Raw genomic sequence first — 22,129 nt, 5'->3', positions numbered from 1 at the left:
TTTTGCTCTCATCTTATAACTCGGTGATGTTAGTGTGAAGCGAATCTGTGATAACTGCCGGCGACGCCGCGAAAGAGTAGGACAGACAGTGTATAGTTCTGGCCTTTTCTTCTATCCGACGGCAGCCGAAACGCTGGCTTCACACGGACGAGCCTCTATATCTGTACGCGTGGAAGCCGCGATTCCGAGTTGGACTCTGCGTCCGAGGCATTAGCAGGCGCTACGGGCACACGCGGACACGGCATTGCGCCTAGTGTGCGTATGTTGCCCGTTTAAAATCTGCGACCACTGATCGCCACCGATGCTTCGAAGCCCCGATACCGACGAGCGCGTCGATATTTCCCTCTCGATGGCGCGGCGGGATCCTCGCGGACGGATAGATCGGAACACTACGTCGACGACTCTGCCACCGCACTCTATTATTCGCAGTGCTACGATTATCCGGGGCTATCGATATTCCACACACACGGCACCCGCGCATTTGGATCATCCGATACTTGCCCGCGCAGAAATGGTATTGATACGTTTTATATATACATAATTTAAATGCATGTGTGTATTGCTTGTATTTAATTAAAACGCGACTTTGATAACTCTTTGGAAAAGACACCGGATGAATTAAAAAATCATGTAAAGAGCCGCTAGGATAACTATCCTATATCTTTTGAATTGAAAGCTCAAGTATATGCAAGTGAACATGTCTGGCTGGATTTTGGTTAGGGATAATTAGAACATTGATAATAAATTAATTTCTTATTAGTTTATTTAATTTTTGGAAATTATTTAATAATTATTACATTGATTATGTGCATGCATTCGAAAATTCGATGATAATTTTCGTGCCGTACAATGGCGCCTTTCCACGGCGGAGCGGTGAATCTCCGAGGCGGGAACGACGCTCATCGCGCATGCGCGTCACATGGTCATCCTACTAGTCAGTAATTCCCGTGCGCCTAGTGTAGTCTGTGCAGTTCGGTTCAGTTCGTTGGCGAGCTAGGAAGCTCCTCCGTTACGTCGGGCGTGAGGCGAAGCGGTAAGCCTCTTCGTTCACGAAACTCGTACTCTTCACGTCGAGGATCACCACCGTCACCGCCGTCTTCGTCGTGGTTGTATCAACAGTCGACGTCGCCCGCATCGAAGGACACCTGTAATCATGAAAAGTGCGAGAGTGCGTGAAGTCGGTTAGCGTGACGAGGAGCGCGTACATACATACAGAGACACGGTAAGTAGCTTTGCGTTAGTTTCTCGCGCTTGTGTTCCTCGTCGATATCATTTTTGAGACTCCGAGATCAGATTCGCGAAAGAGATAGAGAGAGAGAGAGAGAGAGAAAACTAAGCGTCGAGACCGTTGACGCGCGCGAGAGAGAGGAAGGTTATAATAACCGTCGCAGCCGCGCCGTCGTTGGCGATCGCCGCGAGGTCTCCTCATTCTAGGGACGTTTGCGCGCACTAGGTAGCGCATCCGCAAAGTCGAGGGTACGGAGCTAGGCTCCAAGGATCGATCCTGACGCGCGCTAGGAGGTTATGAGCGACGGACGCGCGCGGTCCGTCGGGTGCGCTTGGCCCCGCGAATCGCCGTTGCGCTTTCACCGTTCGCGGCTCAATTCTGGTACGTTCCGCTTCCAGAGTCACGCGTCGTCGGTTCGAAATCTTCTCGCGAGGATTCGTTTCGTTTCGCGATCCGCGAGTGTTTCGACGTGAACGGAGCCGCGGAATGGACTCGCGAGTGCCGCGGGGAGGACGTGCGTTTCTCGCGGTTCAGCACTCTTGTCGAAGACGTCGATCGTCCCGATCTGTCAAGTCACCAACGGCCGACTGAGGCGTAAGGTAGTTTGTTTGTATGTGTACGTTTCTTATCGCACTTGCTCCGCGCTACTTTCACAATCGTTGCGTGCGCGCAACCAAGCGCGAACGCGGTGGAGAGATCGTAGATTTGGGGGCGCGTTTTAGGTTATGTCGTGTTTCGTCCGTTCGCGGATTACGGCGAGGAACTTGGCCCGAATTGCGCGTGTGCTCTGACGAGTAGATATATATATATATATGTATTTAAAAATGTCTATACATAACGCACGGTTTTTGTAATATTATTATTTACTTAGGTTGAATGTTAATTAATTAATTAATTAAACTTGTTCTCGCATAAAATGCAAAGACTTTGAATGAGAATAATTAATTTACATTGTTACATTATTTTCCGAGTTATGTCATTATAAGACGTCAATCCGGCATTTATCCATAATTATATTTTACAAACGCGCGTCACGAATTTATTAGAAAGGGTGCGTTTATTTCCTTATCGTGAACTCTAAATCGCGACGAGAAGCCTGTCGAAACGGCGCGCTGAAAGCATTAAATTTTTCTGCTGCGTCAAGCGGCATTCAAACATTTTTATCGCTCCTCGCCGGTCTTCATAATTCTCGCTCCCCTTTCCTCGGCAGCTTAAATTCCCGTCTCGGCTGGACCGCGCTTTTTCGTCCGGATGTTGCGTCTCTATCCCGTCCCGCATCAACGATTCACACGTCACGTTGCTCGGTTTACGTCCCTCGAAACTCGATTCCAGGATGCGACGTGCATGTGCCTCGTTCGCATTTTCGAGCGCAATTAGCATTTTCGGAGCGTCCGCCCTTTTAATTAGTCGCCGCACAGTTTGCATTTCTCTTTCGCGAAACGTATTTCGTCGCGACGGCAAACTCTCGCGATTCACTGTTAAATCATCCCGCAACACAAAGTAACAGTAAAACATTGCTTACGTCATTGAATAAAATGATTCCGATATGGATTTTATGATCGTTTCATAAAAGCAGTCTGTTTTAATTTTTCTTATATATATAATTTTATCTCAAACATTCGTCTATCATTTATATATATTTTTTATCTCAACGGATTAAGATAGACAGGTGTTCACCTGATAAGTAAATTTATCGAGAAGCACCCGACGTTAAGTATTAGAAATGTTTATGAATATTACCGCGAGATAGAAATCTTCTTTATCGCATCCGGGTCTCGGATAATCTTTAGTTCTAAAAGTAACATGATTAGATTATAATGTCCGTTTTTTTAATGCACCGTAGTACATTTAGTAAAACCATTATTTGCATTACATTTCGCATTAATTTTGAATGTATAATAATATCAGTCGTAATAAATTTCAATGTCGATCATTTGTAAACAGAATTAAACTTTTGCATTAATTAATATTCGTAAAATATCGTGTAATTTAAACGTGCATGTAAAATTATCGTTATTACGAAATTATTATATTGCTTTTTACGCGGTATAATGTACTATCATTTATCACATTTTATTGTTATCATTATTATCATTATTATTTTACTCAGCGCCACATGTAGAATAATTTTAATTCCGAGTTTCGCAAATGTTATTGTGCGCGTTACGCTGCAACTGTTCGTCCCCCTTCTTTTTTTTTTCTTTTCTTTTTTTTTTTACAATAAGCTGCACCAACGTTTGCCTTTTCGCAAGCGTAAACCGGTTACATTCCCCCTATTTATCCTGCATTTTGTTGCGTACGTTCACGCGAATAAAATGTCGAATTTTGCTTGCAGGTCCGGACAACGAAAATGGCGAGCGAGTGCCGCGTTTCTTCTTCCTCTTGAATCCCGTCGCGACGAACGTGGGAACGGCGTCGATGCGGCATCCGCTGGGTCCACCTGAGGCCGTTATCCACGTCCCGCTCGTTTAAGAAGCTCCTCTACCGCGAGAGAAAACCCAACGGCGGAAATTGACACGGCGCAGATCCCCAGCTTTCGTCGTGGTCCATCAACGGGGCGGTTTCGATCGCGCGAGAAGCTGAAGGCTCCTGGGGCGGAGTCGGGACTTCGTTACCGGCTTCCGGTTTACATTTGCCCATCCGTGATCGAACGTCGGGCATGACTTTCCTGTGCGGGACGTTGTCGGCGAGACCGGTGTCGCGCGTGGCCGCGAAGTGATAGTCGTAGGAACGGTTCCGGGAGGTTCCTGTGAATCGGCCGCATGTGCCGGTCGCCCGGGATCACCCGCGATCGTTGAATCGAAGCCGAGGTGTCCGCAGCTCGACTCTCGCCGCTGGGACTTGCCCGAGGACTCGCGCGTTACACGCAACTGGAGGTTCAAAGTGCGGTGTCCCGGCCTCAGTGAGATGGCCTTCATGATGAAGAAGAAAAAGTACAAATTCTCGGTGGAAGTCGACCTCGAGGAGCTCACGGCGGTGCCATTCGTCAGTGCCGTGCTGTTCGCCAAGCTGAGACTCTTGGACGGTGGTTCTTTCGTCGATCACTCCACCAGGTAAGTGCTGCTACATTTTGGTAATGCCAAGTTACCAAGTTAACGATTGATAAATAAGAATTAAGTTGGAACAACGAGGTATATATATATTTTATAAATTTTATAAATGAAACTGACTGGATTATTTTGTTATTATTAATTTTACGGATCTATTATAAATTGTAATTTATTGCGATTTTGTTAAAGTAGAATCAAGTTGGAAGTTATGAGCGCGATTAGTAGAAACAATATAAATAATTAACGAGTCGATTTAATACCTTTTTGTTCCACTGATTAAATCATAAACTTTGAACGTTCAATATTCACTTATGAAATAATTTATCGAATACGTTGTGAAGTAATACACGTGCAGTTTTCGTATATGTAGGCACGCAAATGCAAAATTAGACATTATTTTAATGGTGTGCTATTTATATTTCGCAAACGCTGGACGTTATTAGTAAATTTATCGTAATCAGGATTTATTACGGTGCACTATTCCACATGACGATTAGCATTTAATATTTAATTATTTATTGAGCGTTGATACAATATCGCCTCGCTTTCCCGCCTGCGTAACGCCTCGGTAAACAACGTTGGTGTTTTATCGTGAAAAGCTGTTATGACGATTATCACGATTTATATCATCGTCCATAGAACTCGAGGCGCTTTCCCGAAATAGATTCCCGACAGAAATAAAGACTTCAACTATGCTCGGCGCGGTGAACTTTATATTTTTGCGCTCTGTAATAACGTACGTCACGTTTCTATGGATCCGAGAATCTAATTCTCGTTCATCCCGCCTCGTTATCCGGCATTGTGTGAATTCCGTTGACTCTCTGATTTTTCATTAATATCGATTAGCTTCGCTCGTCGCTCGAATAAATGAGGCGCTTTATTGAGCGCACCAGACACGCAAAAAGACTCTTATATATTTTTTTTTCCTCCCCCTGAACTAGTTTCACAAAGTAAAAATTTCTCAACTCCTGTATACTTTTTTCTAAAATCGTTGCATGTAAATTTTATTCCGAAACTCGTCCGTCAAGAGGTTTATATTGTGAAATAGGAAAAGCACGTGGAGCAATCGAGGCTCTTCTCTAATTTCAAGAGCCTCTGCTCCGTTTTGTTTCGAAAGGTCTGTTCGTTATATCTCGGCGGGTCTCGGGGAGAGAAAAGCGCGGCTGCTCGAGCTGAAATCTTTATTCTGAGCGATGACGCGGAAACGCGCGCGTTAGGACTCTCTTATGGCGAGACGTCTGTATGGAATTTGCAAGCGTATAATGGCCAGCCATAGTTCGGAGACCTATATTTAGCGCGGCGCGCAGTTTGCTTTTTCTGATGAACCATTAAAACTTCGTTGAACCAAGCCGGAAGCTCGTTCGCTTTTGGATAGTCTTCAAGGAGGCTGTTTTGAGCTTTAGGGCGCTTAAGCATCTCGAGCTAGAGAACACGCGAGAAGCGAGTAGAACGGGTGTACATTTTTTTTTCTATTATTTTCTCGCGAGGTTGACGTTGTAATTGTACGTAATAATGCAGCGAAAATGTTACGCAACTCCGACGTATTTAAATTTATCGAAACCGACCGTCGGATATTTCGCGCAACGTTCACCGGCCACCAAAATGATCCGCGGCACGTTCGAAACACAATTTAAGGATTGCAACTGATTTATTTATTACACGTTTGCAGTAACACGTTGCGATTTACCTGCCACCGCGTTTCGCGTGACTGTTTATCGCGCCGTTAATTACTTTAATTACTTTCCGCCATTATTTTTGCCTCCCGCAGTTTGCTTATTAAACGCGCACGAACGCAAAGACTTCTCGGAACAATGCGCTCGCACTTGCACGCCCGTATTCTCTTTCGCTATTAATAACCGCCGCGGAACGATTCTGGAGTAAAGTTCCAGTCGATTTAATACCGATTTCGACTTAATTCATTCGAAATCGATGACGTATGTGTAAGATCTCCGCGCCGTAAATCGGTTTGATGCCCGTTTTTTGTCGGCCGCGACACGCCTCATTTCGCATTTAAAAAGCTGCTGGGAAATCTGGAGCACCCAGCGCAATGCCGATTAAATCTCCCTCGAGTTAAATTCGCGAATACATTACACGCCTTTCAGTTTTCGACTGTTGCCTTTAACTTTCCCGTGCGCATTCAAAGTGCAAAATTAACAGGTTTGCGATGACGATTAGCATGTTTCCAGTTTTTTTTTTCTTTTTTTTTCTTTTTTACGTGAGCTCGTCGAATACAATAAATCGAAAACCGTCAAGTTCGAAGAGAGCTGCGCTGTTTAACAAAACGAGGCATTGTCTCGCTAGCGAGAGAACTAACACACTGCAATGTTTGTATCCCGCGCATTATGCAGTGGTCATGCACTTCTCTCTTCATCTTTTTTCTTCTTTCTTTCTCTCTCTCTCTCTCACCCTCTAAAGGAGAATAACATTTCTGTCTGTGTGCGCAAGGTGCGTGCGGCATAAATTCCACCATCATTTGTATAAGCGTTTTTGCTTAACAGCGCATTTCACCGCGTGGAAGATAATGGTGAAACGTAAAGCGCATTTGTTCCTCGGAAGTATAATACACCGAAGTGTTTTTTCTCGCGTGTTACCCTTTCGAATTTTAAATAATTGGAGAAACTAACGTAAATAAAAAAATTATATCTTTAAATAACGCTTTATATATATATATTTTTTTTTTTTTTATATTGCTTCTTTTCATTTTTTTTTTTTCCACGTTTTCGAATATTTCTTTCCGCGCGCGTGATATATTTTTCTCAGTCCGTGGTAGAATAACGAAGCCGATAAAACCAGCCGCGCAAAAATGATCCGTCTCTATGACGTGTATCGGTCGCGTTCTCGTGAAACGCTTTTGAAAACCGCCGCTTTTTATTTCGGATGTCGGCATGCTCGTCAAGACACGAGGACGCTATTTCGCACCTGCGGAATCGTCGAGCGAGTTTAATCCGCCGCAAGTGTTCCGTAATACACTAATAGAACGGCAAAGTTTTAACAGAAAAACATAGTTGAAACAGGCAGAGCAAGGTCGCGGTAAGGCTGCTGATAATTCCGATATCAATCCATTAGTACGCTTATCGATTAGCTATAATAAGTAAATGCCGATACGCGCGTATAAGATAAATGCATCGTCTCTCTGCGCGTATTTCAAGGAAAACCATTATTAATTAACGTTGATAAACCCGTTTCTTTGTAACCTAGAAGTGCTCGTCGATATGCAAGTTCATAATAAGATTATGATGATAAAAAATAAAAAATAAAAAATTACTAACGGCGCTGAAAAATTTGATTAATTACGCGAGTACGAAAACAATTACTTGACTAGATTCCACACACAAAAATATTTTTTTTTTTTTTTAACGACTCGCGTTAATCGCGCGCATTTATTATTGCACCAATTGTGGTTTCATAATTCAATTATTGTGCATCTGTGTCTGCTTCTCCGGCCGTTCGTTTAGCTGCTAATTAATTGCACGTCGCACTCCGCTGCGTTTTCAGTCGTAACAAAGAATTACATAGTACGATGCCGCATTGACCCACATTTCCATCGCGCGTTTGACACGTCAAACGCGATTGTCACGAGCTATCCCGCGGTTTTGTCGACGTTAGGCACCGTTCAACCGGCGTAATTTTAGAAATTAATTTTTTCCGACTGCGAAACCGAAATTATACGCGTTGACCGCGCGGTAGTTTTCTTTAGCTAAGCCGCGCGGTTTATAATTCCATTATCTCGCTTGTACTCGAGAAAATTCTAACTCGAGTTAATTTTAATTCGCGTCTTGAGTAATGTTCAAGTTTGAGAGCTGAAGAGTTTCGGCAAAGAACGACGTTAGATCAGATTTCCGTTAATAAATTCCATTAATAAATTATCGACCGCGAACCGTCTCGGGAAATAAAAGGAACGGAGCTGGCAGGTATTTTGTATGAACTAATTGAGCATAAATGATTTCTTAGAAATTGGTAGACGTGGTTGGCACGAGATACTGGAATGGAAATTCTATTTTGGCCCACGCGAATATGAGTCGTTAATTATATATTTATAAGGAAGAAAAAAAAAAGATTTATCGGCTTGTATTAAAATAGATTTCCAGCGTTACGTTTAGAATTTGACACACGTTTATAAAGCGAAACGGTAATTTTAAAAGTGCGCTTAAAGCTGCATTACGAGACAAATAACGAGTAATAGAGCGGCCGTTGAAGAAGTTAATATACGTCGTTTATTAATTGGGACACCTAGTAAATAGGATCAATGTTAGATATCTGAACGCAAACCGCACGTTTCGTGACGAGGAATAACAGCTCGGGCGAAACCGGTAGCAATTAATTGACATTTGAAATCAAAACGACGATTGCGAAGAGAATCGAGGACAAAGGTCGCGCCGTTGCGAGATAGAACTCTACATTGTACTTTAAGATTGTCTGCGCGATGACGGCGTTTGCGTATTAATACAGAGCCAGTAATTCATCGCGGGTTTTGCACGCCACGTTCCGCCGCACGCGTTCCACCGCAGAAAACTGAATTTACGAGAAATTCTGGTTTCTCCCAATTTTTTTTTTTATTATTTTTTTTCTTTCTTTATTTTTTACCTCGCCAACTTGCGCGGAACTTGGCTCGTTTCCCAAAATAATGATTTGAAAAATACATTAGACCCGTAAAAAAACTTTCCCAGCTACCGCGTAATTATTTACACATTTCGCTGTAACAAAGGAAAATTTCATTCGGTTTATATTCCGGCGAGGAGGATCAATCTCGAATAAAATTGGTTTAAAATGGGAAAGTATATAGCGCGAAACAAATTGATATGATTAAAATGATATATATATCTAGCTTAGAAAAAATAAAAAGCATGCGGTTATATGTTACGGAACAACGGTGAGTTTTATTACTTCGAGCTTTACTTCACTTCGCGAAGTAGAAATCTAATCTAATCGGCATCTGTGCGGCTGCAAAAGTGGCATCGAGTTGCACCTTAGACGATGACAGAATGGCATATCGGGCTTTGTAATTAGACCGAGATAAGCATTTCGAGTTAACCGCCTCGTCCTGAACTTCCGTCAGCTGCGTCACTATGAACCATGACCTTCCGTGAAATCGTTAGACCCTGTGCTTGGCTGGCTAACCTCGGAGCGAAAATCCCACGCGACGATGCGGCGAATCTCCAAATTTACGGTCGACAAGAAATCAATAACGACGAAACGTAGACGACGGTACGCGACAACGCGAAATTATTAGGCGCGTTAGTGAAAAGTACTTTTAACGTATCGTGCTTCTCTTTGGGTTCCCGACAAAAGAAACGGGAGCGCTAATCTTCAAACTTGTCCCGTGGCACGCAAGAACATTCGTCGAAGACTTTAAACAAATTTTTTTTTTTTTTTTGTTTTTTATTTATTCAGATAGTTGGTTGAGATAATTTTCCTCCTCTTTTCTTCTTTTAATTACTTTGTTCCGAAGTTTAAATTGAGGGAAAGTTCTAGCTTGAATAACGAGAAAAAGGAAATATCCTCACGCGTTCGCGATCGCGATCGTATTTCCTCACGAAGTGGATGCTGACAAATAAACTTCGGGATAGAAATCAAATTACTTCCCGTGCAATTTTCGAGCCACGCTTTAAATATCGAGTACCCGCGGTGTATACATTAGGAGATCTTTCGAAGTTTGATTATAATCGTTGGATAAAAGCGAAATTGGACTTACAAATTCAGGAAAAAAAAAAGAGAAGGGAGAAAGGGAGGATTTTTTATCTCCCTATAGCAGTCGAACGAAATTCATATCGGGTTTTATGATCGCGTTCGACGGGAGACTTCGATTCTCGACCTTTTTACTTGGAGCGCCGCGAGATTTACGCGCAATGAAGCGAGACGACGTGGCGGGGAAAAAGGAAGGAGAAAATTAGGAGGAGGATGGCATGTGCGACGATAATGGACAATGTCCTGTCCGTATACGGTGTCCCTGCGTGGAAGTGATCGACCGGCCGCGCTCGAGGACCTGACATCACTTCATACGTGATGATGAGGAAACGCCCGATTACAACGCTGCTATACGGCGGCTCTCGCGGCAGGCGTTACATTAATATTTCTGCGTGTACCAACGCGGACGATTATGTTGACGCACGCACGCGCGCGGAGATCGACGGGATACAACGTGTTCCCGTGCGCATATTTGCCGAAGGGACGGGAATTGAAAGGGTCACGTAAAGGGATCGGCGGTCGTCTCGCCTCCGACGCGATGTAACACGTACATATACCAATTGATTCGCTCACGACGTGTCATCGACATCTGTAATCGTTCCGATATCGTTTATCTCGGCAAACAGTCGCGATCAGTTTACACGTGTGTCATTAATTGATTTGACATGCGTATATCGCTCGTAATCGGTAAACTTTCTGAGAATTTCATTTACAGGTGCTTGAAAAAAAAAAAATAAAAAATAAAATAAATAGGACATGATTTTTATCTTTTATTTTGTAATTTATGATTTACGGCGTAGGAGCGGTAGGTTTCTTTTGGATAACAGATATGGAAGCTTGTCAAGGTTTTTGCGAGATTTTTAATTAAGATAATTTTTTTTTTAATTTTTTTTTTTAAGATACGAAACAGCCGAAACATAGTTTGCTCAATCGTTAATTATGAAGAAATTACGTGCGATTGTTACACGCTGCTAGAATATTTAATAACTATTACGTTTTGTATCTGGTGCACCACACCATCTTGGAACCTCGTTTAGTTACTCTTGATAATGGATATTTGATAGTCGACGTAATCTAAGAATTTGCCCGGAACATCGCACAGTTTATCCTCCGCAAAGAAATCCTTCAGCTCGAAGACTATATCACTGTATTAAATTTACGTGCTACGATTTATTTCTCCAACTTACGTATTAATTAATACTTTCTCTTAACGCATAATAAAATTAAATCAAAACGTCCAAGTTATCGCCGGTAATGAAGCGCAGATCGCCTCAGATAATTTATCGCGTTTCTTTGCAGCACATTATTTTTAATTTAAGATTAACGTATGCGATTGCGACTCCTTGAGAAAATACTTGCTCGATTACGTAATATTAACGCGCCGTTCATTTGCGACGCGGACGCCACGGTGAGATCGATTGTTACGTCGGCGCTATTGATATACGCAACCGGGGAAAAGCGAAAGTATCGGACGGTCATCGGCCGAATTATGAATTGGATTCTCCTCGGGATAAGCGGTACCGTGTAAAGTTATTAGGCGGCTGCCGGTCGTTACAAGGATAATCTTGGTTCCTCAATTATCGCGGGCGCATAATTCGTGCCATAATGCACAGTGCGCCGCCTCAGTTCCGGGGAAATTGCGAGATTATCTCGCACATGTTCCGGCTCGTAACTCCCGTCGATGTCAATTTAATTATCACTATCGCGCCGCGGTGTTGACGATACTCAATATTTACGTTAACGTGTCGTAAATGTAATATGAGGACGTTCGAGAGGCATCACTCGAACGACGCTGATCGAGATTCAAAGTAATTAAACGGGGTGGAAGATAGAAAAAAGTTGAAGCGGGCGTCGATGAAACAATCGCGATCCACTTTGCTTTTGACGCAGCTTCGACGCAGCTGATCTCTCCTCTTTTCCCGTACGCGAGAAAGAAATCCTCTCCGCGGTTACGTGACGTCCATTAATTTCCTCGCTCTACTTTACGCCGTTGCTACGGTTTACCGGATTAGTCCCGTGAAAGATATCTCGGGTATCGAATCTTCTTTCGCCTGCGAGGCGAGCGTTTTCCGCGAGCGCGCGGCGCTTGCCTCCGGACACTTGCAGCGGCTTTCGCCTGCACAAACTGGCAAATAGTAACGGTAATTCATAAGTGGGCCGGCTCTTGTCCTCGTGGAGCAGAGCGGCCACTCCGTTCTGCGTTCTCGTCGCGGTCACTTGATCGTAATTATCGTAATGCCCGATGTCGCCATTCACGCGCGTATCGTCGCCACCGGGAAGTCACGCGTTCAACGTACGAAAAATCGGTAGGCTTTTTCGTGGACGCGCGATAAATGAAAAGCTCTCGTTATCCTCCGCGGAAAAACGTCCGCGCGGAGAAGCTGATAACGCAACAAGCAGAAATTTTTTACTGACGCGAAAGACCCTCGTTACCTTCGCGCGTCTTTCTCCTAGAATAATTTTTAATTTTTTAAATAAAAACGGGACGACGTTTTTAATTACGTTTTATTTAATTTAATAGTGTATCAATGTGATTAAAGTAGAAAATTTCGTTTAGTAAAAACCAGCTAGGCGTCAATGACTGAGGCTATCTTCGTATACGTAGTTAAGATACTTCTCGCGCGCTGAAAAAGCAAGGCTGTAAGTGTGCTCGAAGTTTTGCTTCACGCTCGCCGAGGTAAGACCGAAGAAGACCAAAGAGAAGAACACGTCCGGCTACTTCCCATTGATGGATATCGCTCAGAGGCGATCACGTTCGATTTCTCCCGTTTTCACCGGACCGTTTTTCGCTGTCAGGGCTTCGAATTAATCCGACAGAAAACCTGAAACACGTTTACGCATCCGACAATCGATTCGTGGCAGCTCGATGTTCGGAATGTCTGAAATCCCGTATTAGCGAGAGCGTAAAACGTCCGGCGAAATCCTTTATCGCGGGGTAACGGAACAAAGATTGACCGATAACGTCGACTCGCTCGCTTCCAGTTCAGCGACAATCTAAAACTTTAATTAATTAAAATTCTAATTAAATAACGATGCGCTAGTTGTCCCGAAATTTTTGGTGTTCTTAATTAATTGAATTACTCGATCTCACTTTCATCTTAGCTCGATAAGTTCAGTGATCTTTTCCTCGCCGTGCACATTTGCCTCGTGAAACAGTTTCTGAACTTCAGGCTACTCTTTGCTTTCGTCGGGATCTTCGTTCGTAGTTGAGGGTTCAGGCACTCGTAGATTCTGATTCGTTTTGCACCGCTGCCAAATAAAAACGAAATTTCTCCAGGAAATGTCTACTTCCGTTTTTCTTTTTTTCCTTTTTTTATTTCCCATGGATCGTACAGGATTCAATTCGGATACACAAGGAAAGTTCGTAATTAACCGGAATAAATTGCACTCTCAATGGATTCTTTCATCGCAATTTAACAGCTTTGTGAAAAACCTCGTGGCAAAAATTTTTTCCCCTTCCCTCCGTCTCTCCTTTATTTTTCACTTCTCGCGTCCTCGTTTCCCTCTCGCGTCCCGATCTTTTATTTAATCGCCCTGGATTTTTATCTCCGTCTCACGTTTTGTCACTTTCCGTGCGGATTGATAGACGGACCGCCGGAAGCGAAGTCGTTTCTTTCTTCTACGCGGCTTCCTGCCCGATTGAATATTCCCGGTCAGCGCGATCGTTTACTTTTGAAAATTGTGACTGTGACACGGAAGTGGAGCAGACATCAATTTTCGCAGCGGTTATTTCATTGGCTGTGTGTCACACCCGGCACTGTTGAGCGACAATTGTTGAGAGTTTGAGGTCTTTTTCCATCGGACAGTTTAATTATTTTCCACTAGACTACATTCTTTTTTTATTTTTTAACGAAAAAATACAATATACATTTTCAAATTAAATAATAAAAAAAAGGGGAAAAAAATTAGAAGTGGATACATTTATTATAGTATAAAATGTAGTAATAAATTTATACGAAATTTAATTATTTACTATTTTAATTAACGCGAGAACGTTTCTGGCGAGCAATGAGTTAATTTATTGTAATATAAATGTGTATATACATTTGCATATAATTTAAGAGAAAGCATACCGTACAATTATCTTTACACACGTGTAGCTTAATAACGTCTATCTTACATTTTGCCGAAAATGCTACGTAAATGGTCTTGATGTGAAAAGCTAAATGTATTCACGGATTAATTGAAGTATTCAATGCGTGCTTCTCGCTGAAGAACCACGATCTCACCCCCGGCACCTGTGAATATTCATCGAATCATCCATCCTTCAGCATAGCGCGGCTAACCCAAAGCCCCCATTGTCTCCCACGAAGATTCGCATCGATGACTCGCAACGCGGGCTATGATATCAAACTCGGAACTTGGTGGTTTAAGGGACAGTTCGGAGATTCGGATGGGCGACGCTTCCGGCAACCGAAGCTCTCGGGACTTTGTCGATCTCCATTCAACCGAATTTTGAAAGCTGTTCGCGTCGTTTCCAGTTTCGAAGGTTATCGCTTGTCCAATCGGTGAAAATAGGAAGTTTCTTCGTTAATTTCTCAATGAGATTCTCGAAAAAAAAAAAAAAAAGTTTCGAGATCTCGTGACACGAAGCTCGAAAGCGTCGAGATCGAGCGACGGTCCAGCGCAGCATCCCGAAAAAGTCGAGCGTGTGGCACTTCTATTTCCTTTCGCGCGAGATAGTTTCTCTCGGATCTATCTCTCGTACTTCGCAGGACCATTATCTGTTTTCTGCCGAACTTCGTTGAAGCTTTCCGAATTGAAATGCAGACGCAGTCGAGTGTCGACGGAGCAGTTTCCATTTTTTTTTTTTTCTTTTTTTTTTCTCTCGACATTATTATATAATTGAGAATAAAACGGGAAAGCTAGAAAACAGGAAAAGGGGGACGAGAAGATAAGTCGATAAGTTTACCCATAGCGCCCGGTGATGTAAAGTTCGCCGAATTCCTCTGCCAAACGATAATCCGGATTGCCGGCATCGATTGCACGAGTTGTTCCCCGACGTTTCCGCCCCCCGTTGACCTTAAACGCCCACGCAAATATGCTGAAAGCTCTCCTCCCTTTGTCTCTCTTACTTTAAGATAAATGGGCAGCGCGAACAAATGGAAAAGTGAGAGCCACCAGCGCTGGGGAAATTAATTAAGATAGGATAAACGTTCGGCCGTTCGCGAAATGATCGAAGCTACACGCGTTCCGGCGATTCCGAAAAATAACGTAAAACATTCCCTCGGACGAAGGATTGATTCATTTTAATTAAATTTAAATAGAGTTTTATTTTAACTTTTTTTTTCCCCCGCAATTATTTTCGACCGATGTGCACGCCGACCATTTGTCATTTTTCGCACCGAGCTGTTTTTCACTTCGGAAAATCCACGTCCGTCATTGGCGACTAATAGAACAGCATTTAACGGATAAATAAATCTGGAAGGAAGCTGAGTAACGTGTCAGCTTAATTTTTTAACAGCTCAAATTATCGGCTCGCTTCGTGCAACTATATAGTATACCATCGGCTGAATTCGTTAACGCGTTTTTAACTCCCCAATTTTTCTCGAGCTAGCCTTGAAACTGATGTCTCGAGATCGTAAGTCACAAATCATACTTTTTATTCATCCGAATTGGGAGCTGTGTTTGCGCGGGCTCCGGTCCGGCCTCAACCCGCGTGTTTTATATCGTGCTGGCAAAAAGACGCAATAGCATACCCGCCGGCGAAATTATGAGCCTCACCCGAGGTCGCACTGAATTTCATTTGCAAGCGGTTCCTTTTCGACTTTATTGCTTCTTAACTGCAGCAACCTTTGCTTGAATTTCGTACAAGAAGAGAAAGAGAGAGAGAGAGAGAGAGAAAAAATGAAAGTTCTTTATGCGCGATCGAATTGTGCCGATGGGCACGCTCTATGGACCACGTAGATTGGTCTCGATATTGATTAACCAAACTTGGCTTGCCTTTTCTCAAGTTACCTTGAAATCGCTGGTAATACATGCAGTCGTAAAACATAAAAGCTTCGATCGTTATAGGTCCAATAAAAATGCGGGCGGTGCAAGAAACGGTATAACGTTACGTTTTTTATTAACATAAAGTTAATTGAAAGAAAGAAAAAGATTATTCTACAAACGCATAGTCGTCGCAGCTCGCGGAACAAAGTCAGGACTAATGTGTGAGAATTTTAATAACGCCCAACTCCCACTCGGTATCGAAAATGTACGTTGTAGGAAAGAGGAATGTATTATTAATTTAATAAGCAAGCAGTTCATACAACTAGATAGATAATCTACTCAAGTCGTAATGCGATCTATTAATTTTCTTTATTTTTTATTTTATTTTATTGCGTTTTATCGCGTAGCAATTTAGGTCGGACGTCTATGTGTTAAAAAAAATTTCTTTTTAATTCTTTATTTTTAACGTCGCGTAATCAAGTTGAGATATGACATTTAAATAATATCCAGTATCGGAGCAGCATCAGCGAGCCAGTTGGAACAACTGGCTAATACGACATTTATTCAACCTTGGCCGATACTTCCATCCAGACGCGGTCTTGAAATACTGTCGGCGGCACGTGCAATATGAATTCTCCTTGAAAATTCGCGTCGCGACAAAAACCCGCCGATAAAGCTCACTTACAAAGTTTCCAGTCGTACAAACTCGAAAAGCGAATCACGATCGCGAGTTTATCGCGCGACCGCGAACGTTCCTGGGAAAGCTTTCCTCGCGTTCGTAATCATTGCGTAAGGGCATGTAAAAGTGAAACAGCTGTTAAGGCAAAAACCGCGGAATATTACCGGTTTTAACAGGCGGAAATTCAAATAATTTGTACGAACATAATTAACGTTAAAAATAATCGCGCGGATTATTAAACGCAGAAAACGTGCGCGCAGCCAGATAAGAATCTCTCTTCGGTTATCAGAATTTTATAATAAATTAATTTTGGCAATGTGGGATAATCGAATTTATTTGCACAAATTATAGGTATAACATTTTTGGCGGAGTAATAAATATAGCGTATTGACAACGAATCTCACGCCGTTTTCTAGAAATAAAAAAAAAAATTATTTATGTTCTATATTTTTTTTCGTCCAACGTTTTTTTTTTTTTTTTTTTTATTTTAATTACATTAATTCCGGAGGCGTTTCATTATCCGTTCTAGTTCTCGATTACGGGAAAGTGACGACGATTTGTCGTCCCGAGGTGCAAAGCGAGGGGCATTGTGCCTTCTTTGAGAGCGACCAGCGCGTTAGACATTGTTTAGCTGACAGTCTCGAGCGACTTATTGATTACTCGACCGACACGTACGCACTCGCGTGTATGCACGCAGTGCACGTGTGTGAAACTCTCGCCCTCACGTGCTCGTGTGCCGCGCGCGTTCGCCACATTGCGATAAGATCGTTCCCAACGCATCTATCGGCTGATAATCGGACACGTGATAATTACGCACGGGCTCTTGTTAATTTTTAATTTTAATATTACGGCATGCACAATTTTTGAAATCCCGCGGAGGAGCCGTTATAAATTATTAATATATTCCGTTTTATTTTGATAATTATTTATACAGATTTTATTATTCTTATTATTATTATTTTTTTTTATATATATTTTACACATATTTTTAAATGTTGCGTTTATATATCGTACTCGAGAGGCTTCTATGTGTACCTTTAACTTCGCTGATCCACGATTCAACAAGTAATTACAATACGTGAGATAAAACTCGACTAGCTTGTGACGTATTAACAATGCTTTCCTTATCTTCCGACTCTTTTGACGCCGTGAGAGTGTAACAGCTGGTAAATGCCAGTCGCATGGCGACGCGACCGCTTTATCGGATGTGAAACATGTGCTCGTCTTCCCTTCCAACGTCTTAACCGCGTAATATTTATCACGGACCGCCCACGTGGTGCTCGCCTCTCGTCTTATTCCCCATGGGAACGTCTCTGCGGTTTTTGCACGACGAGAAGAAAGATTTGTCGTGAAAGTATAGATATATTATGTATTTTTTTATTTTTTTTTGCGTCAAGAAAGGCCCGACAAATATTTCGGAGTGATTATTTTCTACACGCGTACGATATCGCCGCGAGCTTTTCCCTGGTTAGGAATTACGCTGGCTTGGGTTGTTATCAAATACTTCGGATAGGCGTATAAAAAACAGAAACCTTTTCGCGGCTGCACTTGTTGCACTTTGCTGTCAACATCGCGACAACGAGTCACGCTACCAGCGTGCGGATGCGTGTTTGTGCGTCATTTTTATTGATTTCGCGATGATCTTTCACGTGCAGTGAGCATGGCGGTGAAAGCTTCCCGCATCGAATATTAGATTATCATATACGGCGCGAAAAAAGAATTATTATAGGAAAAAGGAAAATTGTCATAAAGCAATTTATAAAATTGGTTTTCGTTAATAATGCATATTTATTGAAAGTTTCGAGAGAAAAAAAAATATATAAATTTAAGAATTAAATTTTTTTTTCAAACATTTGATCGTCGAGCTTCACGGTTTGCTCTGAAACGTTGGTATCTCGTGTTTCTTTTAATATGTAAGATTTCCACTCGGCATTTTATGTCATAACAGACTACAAAATTGGTATGCATTACTTTTCTATTTGATATATAGCGTGCGCTATAGTCACGCACAGTAGTTATGCGTAATTATTAGCAATCAGATACATTATACGTAATATTACGAAGTTGATTTTTCAGCTTCGGTTAAAGTCATTTCTCAGACTCGGTAATGATTTCGAAGCTCGTACTTCAGATTGAAAATCGAAAATATCCGAATTTTATTAACCTACAATTACATTTGCTCGCCGGTATATTTATAAGGTACAGTTGCGAAATGTTTTACCAATTTATTTACTTTTGCGAAACACGGTGTAGCCCCTTTTAACGCGAAAGTATTAAGCGACGCTCCGGGTTTATTTATCAAACGGGGTTCTGCAAAAAATCGCACAACCCACGCAAGTAACACGCAAATATTAACAGACTAATAGAAAGACGTGACGCTTAAATTAAACATTTTTACCATTGTTAATACAGCGCGGTGTTTAAACAATTAATATATATTTTTTGAAGCGACTTCGGTACGAGCTATTCGAAATTCTCCTTTGACACGCTCGTGAATTTATTGCTCCGCAAAATTTATCACGTTTATGCGCCCGAAAAATAAAAACCAAGTTGTCGCCGTTACTATTTCACGATGTATTACAATCGAACATTAATTTAGCCGCTCGTTCGTAAATCAGAAAAATATAAGGCTTGCTTAAAATGTCAGAATTTACATAGAAATATTTCCGTCAAGATTATTTTGTTGGCCGCTCGGAGTACGAGACGTTCTAATCAAGCTCTGGTGCTGTATCCGTATTTTTCTTCGTCCAGACGAAGTCGTAAGACTTCAGAGACAGAAGAAGGCACCAGAGAAATTTATGCGTAATGGCTCGAAGTTGCAAAGAAAAAAAGAGATAAAAAAAAAATATATATATATATTTATACGTCCCAGCGCGTCTCCCATTAATTTCTCTCGTCCGCCAATTATATTTCGCAAGTCACATTTCGAGGAAAGTACCTCGATAATTGCCGCAGACCCGGTCGAGCCGAGTCCTGCTCTGATCGACCTTTCGTAATAATCCGTTACGCGTACACGCCGCACGTAACACCAAGCAAATTCGAGAACAAGTTCTTTTTCCCCCCTTTCCCTTCTTTTTTGACGCAACGCGGCGAGACCTTTCGCTCGCGCCCGCGGTATAAAAAAGTCCAAGCCGCGAGGGCGGAGCGCGGAACGTATACGTTTTCCGCGCGTAAAATATCATAAGACACGTGTTTATTATCCTTGTTCATTTCGTCGACAGCGGGAGATTTATCTCGTGGATCCGGAACTAAAATGTCTGACAGCAGAGCTTCGGAAACTTTAAAAGCGTTGGCCGTGCCAACTTTTTTTCTTTTTCTATGCATGATTAATCGACACGAGTGCAAGAACTGCAAGTAGTATGAGTTGGTGTGTGACGTCTAAAGTGTCGCTGTATCTAATCGTAGTGACGGAAAAGTCCTGGCGATTGCCAGAGGGTTATATCTTCTTTTTTGGTGTTGCGTATATAGCAAAAATCTATCTAGTCATATTACGCTATTACATCCTTTAGGTTACGTCGCTTGTTCTAGCTCTCGTGCATTACGTAAATTATGGTCGGATTAGCTAATTGGTCGTCAGATAGGAAACTGGGACAGTTTAATATCGCTGAATTCTTCGAAGGAGAGAGCGGTCCCAGAGGCATTCAGTAAACTCCACGAAGTTATACTTGCAAAATCGAGCTGTTATTTATCGCGGGATTTTTCAGAAAGAAATAAAACTTTACACGATGTATATATATCGTAATAAAAAAAAAAGGGAGAGAGAGGAAATTTATTTTAACGCGCAATTGTTATACGCGGTAATTTATGACCTGGAAATGTAAAATGTAAAGTGGTACTGCAGTCCATTTCTTTTCAAGCTATTAACGTCAATCGTTATCGTCTGGATGGTCCAAAGTTTAATTATGTTTCATAGCGCTACGCAATTTAGGTATCGTGAACATCGTGATTACGCTTTTCATACTTGACACCTGCAGTTTCTCTTTCTCCCGTAATTAGTGTAAAGCCGAGGAGCGAGAAAGAGGCCGGCTGTGCTCGCGATGTCACGCTTTTACAAATTGGTCTCACTTTTCCCGCGCGCAATTTGCTATTAATCCAGCCAAATAAAAAAAAAAAAAAAATACACTCGGAAACGGTACAAATTGGATAAACGGCTGAGCAACGGTTCGCTTTTCTCGCTTTTTAATTAACGCTTGTTAATCGCACTTTTTGATTTCGCCGCCGTCTTTCTTGACCGCAGAGTACGATATTAATTATCGTGTTTTGCACTTTCCGGCGCGTTACTTTAAGTCTCATTTCACGCACTTTTGCACTTTGCGATGCTTAATTTCCGCCTAAACGCCCGCGAAAAGAACTCTTATATTTTTTTTTTTTTTTGCAAATCTATATACTATATGTAATTAAAATTAACAAAATAATAAAAATTAAACCTACGTGTATACTTGCGGCACAAAGTGAGTCAAACGAGAAAAATTAGGCAGCGATAAATACTCATTTTTAAATTGGGATTTATGTGGGTTTTGTATAATCTTCGTCTTTACTTTATTTTTTTTTTTAATTATTAATGCACCGTCGGGATGACGGTACGTTCGCTCTCGTCTCCGTTTCGTTCTCGATGGGAATCGAATGCACGACACGTTTTGACGGCGCGAGTTGTAATCAATTGCGTTTAAAGGCTTCTTGCACGTGTCATTTATTCATGTGGAATGATAACCGCGATTAATAGTACTGACATAGTACCGTGCACGCGGCGATATTTTTGCAGAGACCGTTTATTCGTGATTTTTTTCACGCGACGGTCTTGTTTTTTTTATTATTATTTTTCACGGTCCTTCTGCGTCGCGAAAACTCGCCGCGAATTTAACGTCGCGATTTTTCAGAGCCTCAGCCGGGAGCACGAGCCGCGCAGTGTGCTTCTTTTCTCTTCGGTAATCAGGCAATTGATATTCATGATCGATTATACTGTCCTGTCGACCGACATGACTACACTCCCGTGAAGCATGAATCCGGCAGCGATATCAACAAAATCTTCGCACATCAAGTGGAAGATTTTGATTATACGGCCGTGTAAGACGAAATCGTGTTAATATGTCAACCGCGTATGCCTTGTTTTATTTATCTTTAGCACGTGTTCTGAAAATATTTGCACGTGGGATTTTACGTTTGTCTTAAAAAGAGTTTGTAGGCGGAATAAAATTACACAGTTCCGAGAATTAGAGAGAATTGGAGATAAAAATCTGTTAAGGGAATTTATATAAATTCGTCAACGATATTAAAACGCGTTATCTTCGATTTTTCGGATTTTAGTGAAAGGACCCGAGGCTCCAAGCTCTTTGAATATTTTGTCGTTCGAATTAGAAAATCCAGAGCTCCGTGAATTGTACTTGTACATAATTTAATCCTGGCTTTTGCTCATCCTGAAAATTCGATTAGCGCGCACGCAAACTAACTTGCGAAGTGTTAATGTCTTTCGCAGCGACTGAAAGTCATGTTCTGTCGATTTGCACCGCGTTATTCGTGCTCCCTTCGCCGCGGCCGCTGAACTAAATAACGTGG

At 42.0% G+C, this 22,129-nt stretch overlaps 1 protein-coding gene across 3 annotated transcripts in view; it reads left to right on the top strand.

The window, feature by feature from the left end:
* The first annotated feature begins 1,085 nt into the window (after positions 1-1,085).
* The window catches only part of LOC139109223 (early estrogen-induced gene 1 protein), a 44,797-nt gene continuing 23,753 nt past the window's right edge, over positions 1,086-22,129 (top strand). For all 3 annotated transcript variants that reach the window (XM_070668114.1, XM_070668113.1, XM_070668112.1), the window contains exons 1-2: positions 1,086-1,222; positions 3,564-4,281. In XM_070668114.1, the coding sequence (XP_070524215.1) occupies positions 4,136-4,281 (146 nt within the window). In that variant the 5' untranslated portion in view covers positions 1,086-1,222; positions 3,564-4,135. The remainder of the gene's footprint in view (positions 1,223-3,563; positions 4,282-22,129) is intronic.

The sequence above is a fragment of the Cardiocondyla obscurior genome, linkage group LG17, assembly GCF_019399895.1.
Source record: "Cardiocondyla obscurior isolate alpha-2009 linkage group LG17, Cobs3.1, whole genome shotgun sequence".
In the NCBI taxonomy this organism is placed as follows: Eukaryota; Metazoa; Arthropoda; class Insecta; order Hymenoptera; family Formicidae; genus Cardiocondyla; species Cardiocondyla obscurior.
Note: the sequence above shows the minus strand (reverse complement) of the source record. Positions and strands in the feature narration are given on the sequence as shown.